Source organism: Alnus glutinosa, chromosome 13 (assembly GCF_958979055.1).
Source record: "Alnus glutinosa chromosome 13, dhAlnGlut1.1, whole genome shotgun sequence".
Lineage (NCBI taxonomy): Eukaryota > Viridiplantae > Streptophyta > Magnoliopsida > Fagales > Betulaceae > Alnus > Alnus glutinosa.
In genome coordinates this window covers 269,456-283,375 of record NC_084898.1, presented here as the reverse complement: position 1 = coordinate 283,375, position 13,920 = coordinate 269,456, and the positions used below count along the sequence as shown (strand labels likewise).

Genomic DNA, 13,920 nt, shown 5'->3' with positions numbered 1-13,920 from the left:
CTGTCCGGACGTGGCCTTGTTATGGAAGCTTTCAGCGCTATCTTGGAGAGGCGGTTGCAGTTGACCGTCCGGACGCTTGGTCAAGCCGTCCGGACATCTTCCGGTATTTTGGTCATAATTTTGTACTCAAATATCGGATTGAGACGAAATTGGCGTCGTTGGAAAGCTTAGAAAAAATGATGTAATTTGAGTATCCGGAAGGACCCTAGAAGCATTCGGACGGCCTCTGTCCGGACGGAAATATTTTCCCGTCCGGACGGCCCTGCAGAAAATTCCAGAATTACTTTCCGGACAAGAAAAACTTGACCCGTCCGGACGGCCCTGGGCCATCCGGACGCGCGTGTTTCTGACTCCGTTTTTGAGTCGATTTTGGGTTTCCTAAGCCTATAAATAAGAGACTTGAGGCATGCTTTCTTCACAGAATTCGGTGGTGAATTCTCTACAGCTTAGAGACGTGATATTTCCTCTAAAGCCTTGCCAAGTGTGTGATTTGATCAGCTGTGAAGTCTATCTTAGGGGTTGGCCCTAAGGTAAAGGATTCCATTGAAAACCCATTCAGGTAGGAGACCTGGTTGGGAAGCGTTCGTGTTGGGTTACATGTTAGAAAGCAAGGTACGACCACTGCATTAGGGGTATGTGAGTGTTACTGTTTTGTATCTAGCTTTGTGTTCTGAATAGTGGATATCCTGGGTTTGGCTGCCCCGGAGTGGTTTTTCTCTTAATTGAGTTTCCACTTCGTGAACAAAATATTTGTCTCCTTTAAATTTCGCATTTAATATTTTGTTGCACACTGTTCACACACACTGTTAAAATTATAAGTCCATTAATTTTGCAAGCACAAACCCCTTGTGCCGTGACCACATGTCGCAAGTATTCCACCTCAGAACAACCAAAAGTACATTTGGACATCTTAGCAAAAAGCCGGTGGTGCCTTGAAAGGTCAAGGGTCCGAGCAAGATGAATGAGATGAGTCTCCATATCCCTTCTATATATTAATATGTTATCAAAGAACACCAAAATAAACTTCCTTAAGTATGGTTGGAAAATGTGGTTCATAAGACATTGGAAGGTAGATGGGGCATTGGTTAGCCCAAAGGGCATGATGATAAGCGTTGAATGTTTACATTCAAAGCCCCTTAATTCGTATGTGTTAAACCCTAAAATGTATTGTTAAATAATGTGTTATTGTGTTTTAGTGTTTCAACTCTTTTTTAGGTCCTAATTGGAAACAAGAGCAAAATCAACACCATTAGGCCTAAGGTACATCAAGGGCAAAATTGAAGACATTTGAGGTCCAAAGTGCTCCTGCCAAAAAGAGCAAGAATCGGTCAAGTATAATTGATCGATCGAACTTTCCTTGCATAAAAAAAGTTGATTGATCGATTCTGCAGTCGAACTTAAAGCGATAAATCTACATTCGATCAATCGAATTTTTCATGGCTAAATAAATCGATCGATCGACTTCGGATATTTCAGAAAAAAATTTCATATGTCGACATATTTTTGTGTGATCCAAATTCATCCTCAAGCTGTGCAGTTCTAATCAGATGTTGTCACCATCAATTTGTGTGGCTGAAAGTGATTGATTTGGTTGAATTTTATTGTATCAAATCCTCTATAAATAGAGGATGGACGTGAGAGTTAAAAGATAGGAGAGAGTTTTTTAGTTAGTTTCTTAGTTTTAGTTTTTGGTGCATTTCTTTGATGCACTCTTTCCTTTATGTTTTCTAGAAAGCTTAGATTTAGTGTATTTTAGTTCTATAACTCACTTTAATTTTGTTTTTATTCAAGTAAAGGTTGAATTTAGTTGATGCAATTGTTCTAAATATCTTTTGGACCGGCACAAGAGCCTGGTTTCCACTGGAGGTTCTGGGTGGGTTTTGCCCCAGCTGGCCTGGCGGCATTGCACTCTGTTTAAAGTGGTCATGTTGAACCCCCCGATTGCTATTAGCCTAGGGAGCTCCCTTCACTGCTCCAAACGGAAGTTCAGAGCTCATGCTACGGGTAGAATGAGAGAATTGGGTAGATCTCCAATTCTGTCGTCCCCCTTTAGTGTAGATACACACACATTCCTCCTGGATGCGTGCCAGAGAGTAAGCTTCCACCAAATTTGTTGATGTGATTTTTATGATGGTGACGTGTCAGCCTCCGATTCGCCCCTTCGCATATAACCTGCAACAAAGCAAAGACCTGTCGGGGGTTGGCCGGCAGAGCCTCCTCCGACGCCCAAGTCAGTAGGGAGAGTGAGAGTAAATGATCATCATATTAGTTAGATGGATGCATACCTCTTAGATGATGTGTATATATAGGCTCCATTTTACTGTTAATGCATAACAAAAATCTTATTATTGTACAGTGACTGGTAAGGTGTGTAGATATCAGGCATGGTGCTCCATACTGATTTCTGACTTGATTTGACAAGTGTTGGAGATCCTAATAAATGCTGAGGATCTTGGTCATTCCCGACCAACCATATAACCCGAGTAACCATATAATCCGAGTAGTCATTACCGACATAGCATATAATCCCGAATAACCATATCTTCCCGAGTGTATAACTCGAGTGGGGAATAATAATTCCCCAACAAAATTCTTGAGGTGGAACATCCAAACAGGTAATCGGATCTCTTCTTTCAACCAACCCAAGAAACAAGTCAATTTATGAGCTTCTGGGAGGTTCTGGACTTTTAGAGCAAGTATATCAAACTTGTTCTTGTAGTCCTCTAGCAACCCATCTTGTTTCAGATTAGATAGGTTCTCCATGGGATCATCATATGATCCTCGACGAAACCGGGTCTAGATTGCCTCCACAAATTTTGGCCTAGAAGAGAGAGTATTACAAGCTTTTAAGTTCTTGGAACCAAACTAAAGCCTTACCGTCCATGTGGAATGCAGAAATGGAGAATTGCTGTGCATCCGGGGTATCGTAGAAGTCAAAGAACTGCTCCACCCGACAACACCAGGTGTCTGGGTCGTCACCATCAAAGCGTGGAAACTCCAATCGGAAGGACTTCAGTTTGATGCCCTCACCAGAGTTAGATCCATTAGTGAAGCCTCCGCCCCTACTGCTGGAAGTAAAATGGGAATCAGGGAATCGCTGCTCATAATTTTTTTGCCCCCTAGTGGAATTTGAGCCATCCATTATTAACTTTTGCACAAGCTGGGTGAGTTTATCAACTGCAGCACGAGTGTTCTGGATCTTAGTATGAGTTTCACCTTGCACGACATGGAGACGATTCATCTCCGCATGGGTGGCCATTTCCGCCTACAACTGAGTCATTTGACCTTGTAATACCTCTAGTTTCTATGCTTCTTTGGCCATGGTAGTGGATCGAGTTTTCATAAGCTATGGATCGATGACTCTAATACCAATTGGAACAGATTAATTACTGTTCACTAATTGTTAAGGAAATTTAGGGTTAAGTGGGATGGAAATTGAGGAATTATATTGATAAAATTGGGGGAAAAACAGACAAGGCACATTCGAGGATGCCAACCTCCAAGAACAAAGTTAACTATTCCAAAAGATACCTAATTAGAACCGCCCCTGGGACTTATATACACCCCTTACAAAACGCATCCCCTATAGACATAAAACGACTACACTTAAGAAAGCATAAAACGACACTTAATAAAACATAAAACGCTGACTACTCAGCTAGCACAAAACGCACCGCATAGCAGCCAATCTAGAAACCCAGCTGGACCGCACCTCTTAGGAACCCCTCACAAGCTGCCACGTAACTGCTACTTCCGAACTCAATTTTTCTACTCCTCTCTCTTCCTTCTCTCAAGATCGCACATTTACCTTCTTCCTTCCTCATAGAAATGCTGTGCGATTATTGGTTTAATTGAAATTTGGTAAATCCTATAAATTGAAAATGATTGGTTGAAGTTTACTGAGATTCTGGGTTGAAGAAGCTTGATTGTAATTTCTGATTGGGTTAGTTAAGTAGTCGATTGTGGTAAATTTTTGGTTGATTTTGTTGGTTCTCTGTTGGTTCGGCTGAGTATGCGAAATGGCCAGTTGGTCTGCTATGGCCAAATGGAAGAAGAGGGGATTCTTAAACCGTGCCAAACCAAAAGCCTTAATACGTTTGGTTCAATTTCCTCTGAGTTTAAAACGGTGACGTTTAGGTTAATAAAATCCTAAAATAATCCCAGCCATTGATCAAATTACGGACTTCTAAAGTCCAGCACAGAAGCCGGATCTTTTACAACAACGACGTCGACGACAACCACATCAGGAAGTTAATTCGAACGCTAATTCAAATCCAAACCCTCGACTGTGCGAAAGTCGGCGAGAAAGAAACAAAGAAATCGAAAGAAAATCCCCAAATTCGAACAGAAAATCTTCCAAGTGGCCAATCGTCAAAAACCTTGCTGCATAGGTACGATAGTATTCTCTCTCAGTCACATCCACACATCCACACATAATAATATGTGATTATATTTATATGTATGTCTTCTGTGTATATAAATTTACGAACTGCATGCATAAAAGCGAATTTATTGTTTAAGTTGTGATGTGTAGTATTGAATTTAAATACGCTTTGTGGAGTTGTGTCGGTTATCAACTGGATTTTTTTTTTTTTAGTTCTTAATTTGATAAATTAGGGTATGCCCGTTCTTGAAGAGGTGACTTTAAGGTCTAAGAAGCGTCTGATTGAAATTGTATACAACTTGATATTGCTATTGCCTGGTTTGTGTTTGATTTTTTGCCTGTGGAAAATTCCAAAATACAGTTAAAATGCTGATATAGGCGATTGTAGGCAGTTAATAGAGTCTGCTTGGGTTTTGGCAATAGTAGAGTAGTTAAAAAACCTTTTTGATGTTCCTAGAAAACCTACTGGAGTAACTTTATATTTGGCATGAAATTAAGCTGTATAATAAGAATCTACTTGGATGTTAGGAATTTCATTGATATTGAGCAATGGCGGTGGCTTCAACTTCGGGACCCAAGTCCCTTAAAGATTATCTAAAAAGATATGAGAGCAATGCTGAAGAAGAGCAGAAAAAGAAGAAGAAGAGGAAAAAGAAGGTTGAAAGTAAACCAGATGCAAGGGGCGTTTTAGTTGTGGATGAAGATCCAGTTTGGCAGAAACCAGTAAATCTTGAAGAGGAAAATGATGATTCAGCTGGTAAAAACTTAAAAAGTCATCACATTCTCTTTGTGTTATATGGTTTTCCATTCTTGGTTAAGTGTGTTATTATGGCGATGAACATTTTCTAATGTTTTATGTAGATGAAGAGAAGCCACAAGTTGATGAGGACATTGAGGTTAAGCGGATGAGGAGGCTCGAACAACTGAGGGCCAGGCGTCCATATAATGCCATATCAGACGATGGAAGTGGTTGGGTTCCACTCTCTCCTAAATTTGCGAAATCTGGTGACCCATATTCTGATATGTCACCACCTCGTAAACAAAGGGTTCGGAATGACACACCTTCACCAGAACCTGAACTGAAGCTTTCAGATTCTGGCAGAGATAACATCGATTTGTCACCTCCATGGCAGCGGCGGAAACACCACCATACTCCATCACCTGAACGCGATATGAAGCGTGCATTTTCCAATGACCTGAACTCTGATATGTCTCCACCTCACAAATGGAGGGTTCGGAATGACACACCTTCATCAGAACCTGGAGTGAGGCCTTTAGAATCTGACAAAGCAGATACTGATTTGTCACCTCCACGGCAGCAGCAGAAGCGTCACCGTACACCACCATCACCTGACATTTCTCCTCCTCGAAGGGGTCGTCGTGATTCTCCATATCAAGATGACTTTTGTTCCTCCCTGGGGTCAGACCTTTCTCCCCCAAGGAAAAGCCGGAAGGATGTTGGGAGAAATGGGCCGCCTGATCTTTCCCCTCCACGTAGGCGTCGAACTGAAACCAATGCTTCAGGTACATCTTTGCCTTCAGACCTTTCTCCACCAAGGAAAAGCCGAAACGAAGCTGCAGTGAAAGAGCAACAAAAAACAGGTCTGGTTTCTGGTCAAGACATCAGTGAAGAGATTGCTAGAACTAAGAAGAATGATTTGTTGAGGTATACAACTACTTTATGTTGTTAAAATTTCACATTTCTTTTTAAATTCTCTCTGATGACGTCACTTTCATGGTCAATGAATTATGCTCACCATCTTTATCGAGTCATTTTAGATATATCAATTTTTTTTTTTGTCTTATATGCACATTCAAAACCGATCCATCGTGAGCTTAGTTGCTATTGATAATTTGTGTTTTATATCATGCTGTGAGAACATTTGCTTTGTCTTGTAGCTAGCAATGAGATTTTACATAAAATCAGCGAACTCCTGCTGACCTCTTGTTCCGATGGTGTACTCATCCAATAATGCAGTAGGGTGATATTTAAGTTTTTCATGATGAGCATGGTTGCATGCAACCTTTGGATAAGTTCCCATTTGTCATGGTTAGCAACCGAGTCTGCATTAGTTGTGCCCAGTCTAGGAAGCTTGGCTGTATGGAATCCTTCTTCAGGATTCAATGAGGCTGCATATATGATGTTCCCTGACAGACGGCATTTCCAGTATTAAGCTTGCAAACACATGCATTGGTTATGTAGTTTCCATAATGGCCAAAATTGGCTTTGCCCTCTATAAGGGGAAGCTACAGATAGTTGTCTGTGAGTGTATGTGCATTAGGAATTGACATAAATGGTCATGATTTAAAATCGTCACAATGTATAAAGTCTATATGTTCTGCTTGTATGTGATTTGAATTTTATCGGAATTATGGTCTATGATTATTTTTCTTCTTTTTAGTGTGTAGGTGTGTTTCGTGGGGGGACTAGGGAATAGAGTTATGGATTAATGTAGAATATTACTTTGGTCAATGATCAGTTCTTTTATGTATTATTACTCTCATAAACACGGCGACAAATAGGTATATAGGTTTGAGGTTTATATCATTCTGCTCTTTTTTTTTTTCTTTTTTTTTGGTTTAGTAAATGTGAGTTGTTTATTGTGTCTGAAATTTGTTCCTCTGTGTAGGTTTAACAAGATGGATCCTTCTATAAGTGGTCGAGGGGCAGAACCTGTATATCGTGATAGGATAAAAGGTAAAGAAAAGTCTTTTTTTTTTTTATTTTTTTATTTTTTTATTTTTTTTATTTTTTATTTTTTTTATTTTTATTTTTAAAAAAGAAATAATAATAATAATAATAATAATGTCATGTCTAACTCGGTATCACTCGTCAATGCTGCAGGAGAACGTATATCAAAGGAAGAATTCCTCAAATCAAGGCAGAAAGTAAAAGTAGAAGAGAAGCCCAAGGTACTTTGGAATAGAACCTTAAATATGTCATACCTGAGCAGTGGTATAGTGAGTCATGTTTGACTAGTGAATTGTGTCATGATCCAGAATCCACAGAAATTATTATTATTGATATAATTGACCATCATATTAATAATAACTGTCAGGCACGATTTTTCCGCTCTTTTTCCTTGTTCTTGATTTTGCTCGGTGTTTTTCTTTTTTATACTTCCTATGTACTTAGGTTGCACCCCTTGCACTTTTTAATAAATTTGCTTTACTTATCAAAAGAAATTTTAATAATAACTTTTGTGCTCTTTTTCCTTGTTCTTGATCTTGCTCGGTGTTTTTCTTTTTTATACTTCCTGTGTACTTGGGTTGCGCCCCTTGCACTTTTTAATAAATTTGCTTTACTTATCAAAAGAAATTTTAATAATAACTTTTGTTACAAAAATTACTCAAAAGGCATTTTTCTTTTGTTGGTAAACATCAAATCTTTGAGCCTATTTGCTTGATGCTATGCAGGCATGGTGCTACTGTGGTCTGCAGCATTTTAATGTTACATGGTAAAAATATTCAATTTTAGTTCATTCATTAAGCTTCTCGTGAGTCAAGAAAATGTATTGCTAAAAGATAACATAGGAGTCCAAGAGTGCGCATATACATGTTTGTTAAGTTTCATCCTAGTGGCTGAACCTTTAATATGGCAATTCTGTGTCCCTATTTTTTTTCTTGGGTGGTGATCAAGAAATTTTGTGTCTTGAATGTGATACATAGTTTCCCTGTTTTAAATTGCTCATATTAAAGCATTAACACAAAAGAGTAACAGCCTTTAGATTTCCTTTTTAGCCATGTTTGCTGATAGGAAATTTAAGTATTGGGAGTTATTCACTTTAGACAATTGCAAAGAAAATCTGCTCTTAAAATGAACACTTTCCAAGTTTTTTTTGTTCTTTTTCTCCTTCTAGATAGGCGTCTCTCTTGTATATTTCATGTGTACCTGGATTGTGCTTTTAATGATATTTTGATTACTTATATAAAGAAAAAAATAAACACTTTCCAAGTGAGCTAATTCTGAGGAACTTTATGGTGGTTCTCTTTTGAATATATCAGGTGCTATATTATATTGTATTATAAAGTTAATGTTTATTCTTTAAATAGAACACTTTGAGCTCATCCACAAAGTTGAATGGTATAGATATGACTTGGCAGAAAGTTTTCCTTCTATTTATTTGTCATGAGTTGATGTCTGGAGACTCTGGACAACCATTTGGGAGCTATAATTGATGCTCCTAGGTCTTTCTTCAGTTATGTGATGTCTATTTTAGCTTTTGGGCTGAATAAGCTATTCATTTTATTCTGAAAAATTTGGGTCATTGATTTTGACTAATGATTAAATATTATGGTAAATTTTTGTCAAGAAAAGAAATGTTGACAGTCGGGTTGTGAGGGATAAGGGCTAGTTGGGCTATGGGGCCTATGTTTATGTGGATGTGTGCGAGATAAGTTTTTTTTTTTTTTTTTTTTGTGAGGAAGTTAATTGTCGTGGGGGGGGAACCAATCTTGTACCAACTGCAACCTGATGGTGTTCATCAAAGCTATGAAAGTTTTTGTTTTCCTCATCCTTTTTTCATATCTTGAGAGACTTTATTAGTGTTGCTATAGTTATTCTGTTAATTCTCAAAGAGACTTGGTGGTTTTCAATACTAATCGGTGAAGAAATTCTATTACAAAGCACGACATATATGCTGGAGTTCTGTTTTTCTAAAGGTGTTAAACTGTGAGATATTAGAGGGCATGGAAACTTGTTCCAGTATGGGGGAATGAGAAGTAAAGGCTTGTAGATATGTTAAGTGCATCATGGTTGAGGACTTGGGGAATTAGTGGACAAGTTTTAATTTCTCTTTCTGCTAGGTTGTAGCTTGAGTTTAAAGCTTCTTTCCTTGAAAAATAAACTTTTATCTGTTTCTTGTAGGAGTGTTAATATTCATTTGCAATGTGTTTTTATCAGGAGGTAAAGTTGGAATGGGGCAAGGGCTTGGCTCAAAAGCGGGAAGCTGAAGATAGGCTGCAGGAATTGGAACTTGAGAAGGATAAACCATTTGCGCGAACCAGGTAAAACTAAAGGTGCCACATATCAAGATGCTTTTTTCATTTAAATGTGTTAGTGTGTTTTAAATGACGTAAATTACTTTTTGTCTTTTTCCAGTATATTTATGGTGACAATTTTTTTGTAAAGTATTTTTATACATTTTATCATGCCACAAATACTTGGCCATCTTTTTGACCATATGTTTAGAAGATCTTATACTTGGGGAATATCCAGCACAATGCAATCCAGCACAATAAGTGGGTGCGAATACAGGTTCTGGCCTGTTCTCCTCTATTGTGCCTGACTAAATTTGAGGTCCTTTACTGACCATAGATTACTTTGGTAACAAAAAGATGGTTTGAAATCATTTCATTTGATGAATAATATATTAGTTGTGCTTGACTGCGTGTCTATACATCTTCTGTTCAATAAAGGCACTCTTGTTACATTCATTTTCCTGTCTTCCTATGTGTACACCTAGTTGCTATTTTGGGAATTAATAGATGCATTCCTTGTCTGCAGAGATGATCCGGAACTCGACAACATGATGAAAGAGAGATTAAGATGGGGTGATCCCATGGCGCATTTGGTGAAGGTAAGTAATTGACTTGCTTATTTTTAGTTCTCAAATTAAAGAATTCAATTCCGATTCAACATATCTCTTTGACATTTGCAGAAAAAGCATCCTGAACTGAATCTCCCGAACCTAGGGGATAGCGAGAAAATGAAAGAATCAGGGTTTATTATTCCTCAGGACATTCCCAATCACAGCTGGTTAAAAAGAGGATTGGATGCTGCACCAAATCGATATGGTATAAGACCAGGGAGACATTGGGACGGAGTTGACCGTAGTACTGGTCAGTTCACTTTTATCATCCTTCTGTCAGATTTTTCTTATTTACTTTTCCTAGAAGCTATGGAAACTTACACCAAAGAAGCAAAAAAAGGATTTACAGAAGTATATTTCGCATTCAGAATTGATAAATTGATTTTATTTTTCATCTTGTAGGATTTGAGAAGGGATTGTTTAAAAGGACGAATGAGAAACGAGCTACAGAAACAGAAGCATATCTTTGGTCTGTATCTGATATGTGACTTGAAGGTAATAGCAGAATTCCAACTTGCAGAGATGTGGTTCCATTCCCGGTAATCTTTGTTGCCTGAACTGTGGATCAGACCAGAATTTTGTCAAGCACGTAGGTGTGAAGGCTTTGAGTGCTGGGCTATTCTTGTTGCAGAGTTTTTGCAAAGCAAATATAGATTATATGGCTTGTACTTTGTGTACTTTTTTCCCGCTTAGTCTTTTCCTTCAATGGCATGTGACCACAATGATCTTTTAGAATGTCACATGGCCAAATTGAAAGATGTAAACCTTTTGGACAATTAACTGCTGATCAAAAGCCGATTTGAATGCCGGTCAGTTAGTATTTGGATCGCTATTCGTTATGATTTGTACCAATACAGTGAGTGACTGCATGACGGGATTAGAAGATGGTAAGAGGTATAAAAAATTCCTCCCTTTTATTCTACTTCGGAGGAAATCTGAAACAGGACTTTACATACTCATAACTTGATTGTTTCCAGCCAGGATGCTGCTATATTGATTACTGTGGAGCTTGGCATATGCAATTCTAGCTTGGCGAGAAGGTTAGACAAATTTTCCTCAAATTCAATTTGTGCTCGACCTGAAGCATGAAGCTTACGGCGATGGTAATATAGGTCGGTCGGTGTGGATCCTTAAGCCATGGCTGGATATATATTCGTTGAGGTAACATTTGCGCCGACGTTGGCTTGCCAATGCCAGACATGGAAACCGGCAGGGATCTGATGACGTTCTGTTTCGGGACCACCTATGCAGTTGCTATAGGCTTCAGCCCCCATTTAATTCATACCAGATACTACCATTAACGACCAAAAGAAGTGAAGAAAATGGGGGATTAGCGACTTGGTTTATTTCATCATATTATTAGCTTGCCCCGGATGCTAGTATTATTGAAATTATTAACATAATTATTTTTTAGGATAGATTATGATAGGGTGCCTTCAATCTTACGGGGGTAATCCATTTTTACCTACAGATGATTTTTTATTTTTATTTTTTATTTTAAGGAAAAGTACAGTCTCCCTTCAAACTATTATTTAACAATGTCCTCCAAAACTTTCAATCAGTACAATGTTTTTCATAAACTTCCAAAAAGTTATCAATGTCCTCCCAAATCTAGCAAAAAGAAAGAAATGATTTTACGATTTTTTTAATAAGATAAAAATACATCTATAAATTCAGAAAAATAAATAATAAATAATTTTAAAAAAACGAAATTTTTTTTATTTTTTTTTTTAAAAATGAATATTTTATTTTATTTTATTTTTTAAAAAAAGGGAAAAAATATTTTATTTGAAAAAAAAAATTATTTAATTAAAAACAATATATATATATATATATTTTTTTTTAATTTTTCGTTTAATTTTTAAAATTAGCCGCCCTTTGTTTTTATGTATTTCTTTGTTTTTTTGAATTTTTAAGTATATTAATCTTTTGGGCCGAGCAGGGAAAGTAAAACAAGCAGAGGAGCTAGCGTTGGGGCTACCCCTTGATCGAGCCAGATCATGCTGCTTGGGGGTCATTGCTTGGTGCATGTGGATTTCATGTGACAAATGCTAAGATTGCTAGGCGTGCAGCCAAACGACTCCTTGAGCTGGATGCTTTTAATGCACCTGCCCACATGGTGCTCTGTAACCTTTACGCAGCAAATGGGCAGCATGTTGAGGAAGAAGACGAAACTGAAGGGTGTCACAAAGGTTCCTGGCTGCAGTCTGATACTGCTGAAAGGGAAAGCTCATGTGTTCCTGTCAGGAGATAAATTACATCCACAAGGGGATGGGATGTGTTAAGGAAATTCTCACGAATATTGTTCAGAAAAGGATTAACAAATAAAGATTTAGGGCTGGTCGGCCAGTTCAATGTCCAGAAGGACTTAATGAGGATAGGGACAAAAACATTAAATGAAATGATCACTTCATTTATGAGAATCCTGATAATTAATGACCTACCGTCATTAATCTTGGAAAGCAAGTACGACAGTGAAGAATGATTGAATTTTCATCCCCAATTTATCCCTAGATATGAGACAGGATGTCAGGAGCGACATCAGATTTCTATCACCAACGTGACTTAGTTGAAAACAATTAATTAGGAAATAAAAAGCATTCGCAGGCCATAAATGAAAGTACGGAAATACCGGTGATAAATACTAAACATATATGCCAAAGCAGGTACACAAGAACACACTTCTTCTTCTTCTTTTTGGGCTCTCTCTCTCTCTCTCTCTCTCACTCACTTTTTCTCTCTTTCTCATTCTCTTTCAAATGCCTTTAGAATATATACTAACTTGACCCGTTGGAGGAGACGCTGCTAGAACATTCCCGACGCACCTTTGTCTTGCAGGTTCTTCAAGGAAGCTCAATTCAAATACTTCATTATTTTAGGGAATTTGTAGCATAACCCAATCGGTGGCCGACATGTCATCGTAAAATTTTTGGCATCAACAAGATGTTAGCTCTCTTATGTAGGACAGCAGGTAAATCATAAGAAAGTGGGTGAAATATGTAAGCTGTACGTGGGGAATTGAAGTTTCTGTTCATTGGATAGATGCAAATATTGTGAGGATCATACTGGATAGGCATGATCACCTTCCAAACCATCTTTTTATTGGAGTTGAGACACATGCATCTGTATGGCAAGGATTTCACCTCTTGAACTAGTCTAAGGATATGCTACCACAAGCATTGTATAGTTATCTTCTATTGCTATGGAGTGAGACATCAGACATGTACATTCGAAATAGTTCTGTTGATTAGCTGAAATGGCTTGGAAGTATCAAATTAAGAGTAATGGCTATTGTTAGAAAAGAGCATAGATGTTCTAGTTGTGAAAGGCATCTATAAACTAATTGAAGTTGGTTTAGCATTGCAGACTTTCCAATGGATAAATTCTTTATTACGAGTCCCTCACTAACAAATAGATGGTTTTTTGTTCCATGTATTTTGAAGTTGCCCTTGATGTTATAATTCAGCGAGATTCTGTTACATGTTAGTCGGTCCTAAAATGGTCTAAAATGTGAAACTTATTACTCGCCCAAAAAGCAAAAACAATGCACTTAAAGAGTATTTCTAACGGTTTCACCAAAATAGTTTTTTTTAGCGATTTTGGTGAAAATAGACAAAATACACTCCAACAGCCTTACTACTATAACCAAAAAGGTTCACTCACCAACAATAGTGAAGTACTGTTCACTTACCAAATGATTAAAATACCATTAAATTCGTTTTCTTTCTCTCCCTTTTAATATATATATATTTTCCGTTTCTCTCCCACACTGCCCATTCTCTTCGGTCCTCTCTTTTATAATGCTAATTGCTGAGTAATGGCTTGATGATCAAATTGATGAAAAACTTGAGTAATTTTTTTAATCTTATGGTTTTTGAGGTACTTGGTTGTTTTAGTTAGTTGGGTGGTTATTTTCTTTGTTTTCTTAGCATTCAGACAGAAATG

The 13,920-nt window shown here is 37.7% G+C and overlaps 1 protein-coding gene across 6 annotated transcripts; it reads left to right on the top strand.

Moving 5' to 3' along the window:
• The first annotated feature begins 3,964 nt into the window (after positions 1-3,964).
• On the top strand, positions 3,965-11,443 carry LOC133854339 (uncharacterized). Of its 6 annotated transcripts, none has more exons than XM_062290493.1 (11): positions 3,965-4,391; positions 4,913-5,141; positions 5,246-6,050; positions 7,015-7,082; positions 7,230-7,297; positions 9,288-9,391; positions 9,891-9,963; positions 10,045-10,225; positions 10,378-10,862; positions 10,953-11,015; positions 11,088-11,443. In XM_062290493.1, exons 2-9 carry the CDS (start codon positions 4,934-4,936, stop codon positions 10,461-10,463), a joined length of 1,593 nt encoding a protein of 530 aa, XP_062146477.1. In that variant the 5' UTR covers positions 3,965-4,391; positions 4,913-4,933; the 3' UTR covers positions 10,464-10,862; positions 10,953-11,015; positions 11,088-11,443. The 6 variants fall into 6 exon arrangements, with proteins under 6 accessions (XP_062146477.1, XP_062146478.1, XP_062146475.1 ...); XM_062290494.1 differs by having other exon boundaries at positions 10,378-10,869; positions 10,957-11,015; XM_062290491.1 differs by having other exon boundaries at positions 10,378-10,869.
• Positions 11,444-13,920: the final 2,477 nt, after the last annotated feature.

Coding starts and splice junctions, on each gene's coding strand:
- LOC133854339 (XM_062290493.1), top strand. CDS start 4,934: ATGGCGGTGGCTTCAACTTCGGGACCCAAGTCCCTTAAAGATTATCTA. Junction 9,392..9,890: donor AAACCATTTGCGCGAACCAG/GTAAAACTAAAG, acceptor CCTTGTCTGCAG/AGATGATCCGGAACTCGACA. Junction 9,964..10,044: donor CCATGGCGCATTTGGTGAAG/GTAAGTAATTGA, acceptor TGACATTTGCAG/AAAAAGCATCCTGAACTGAA.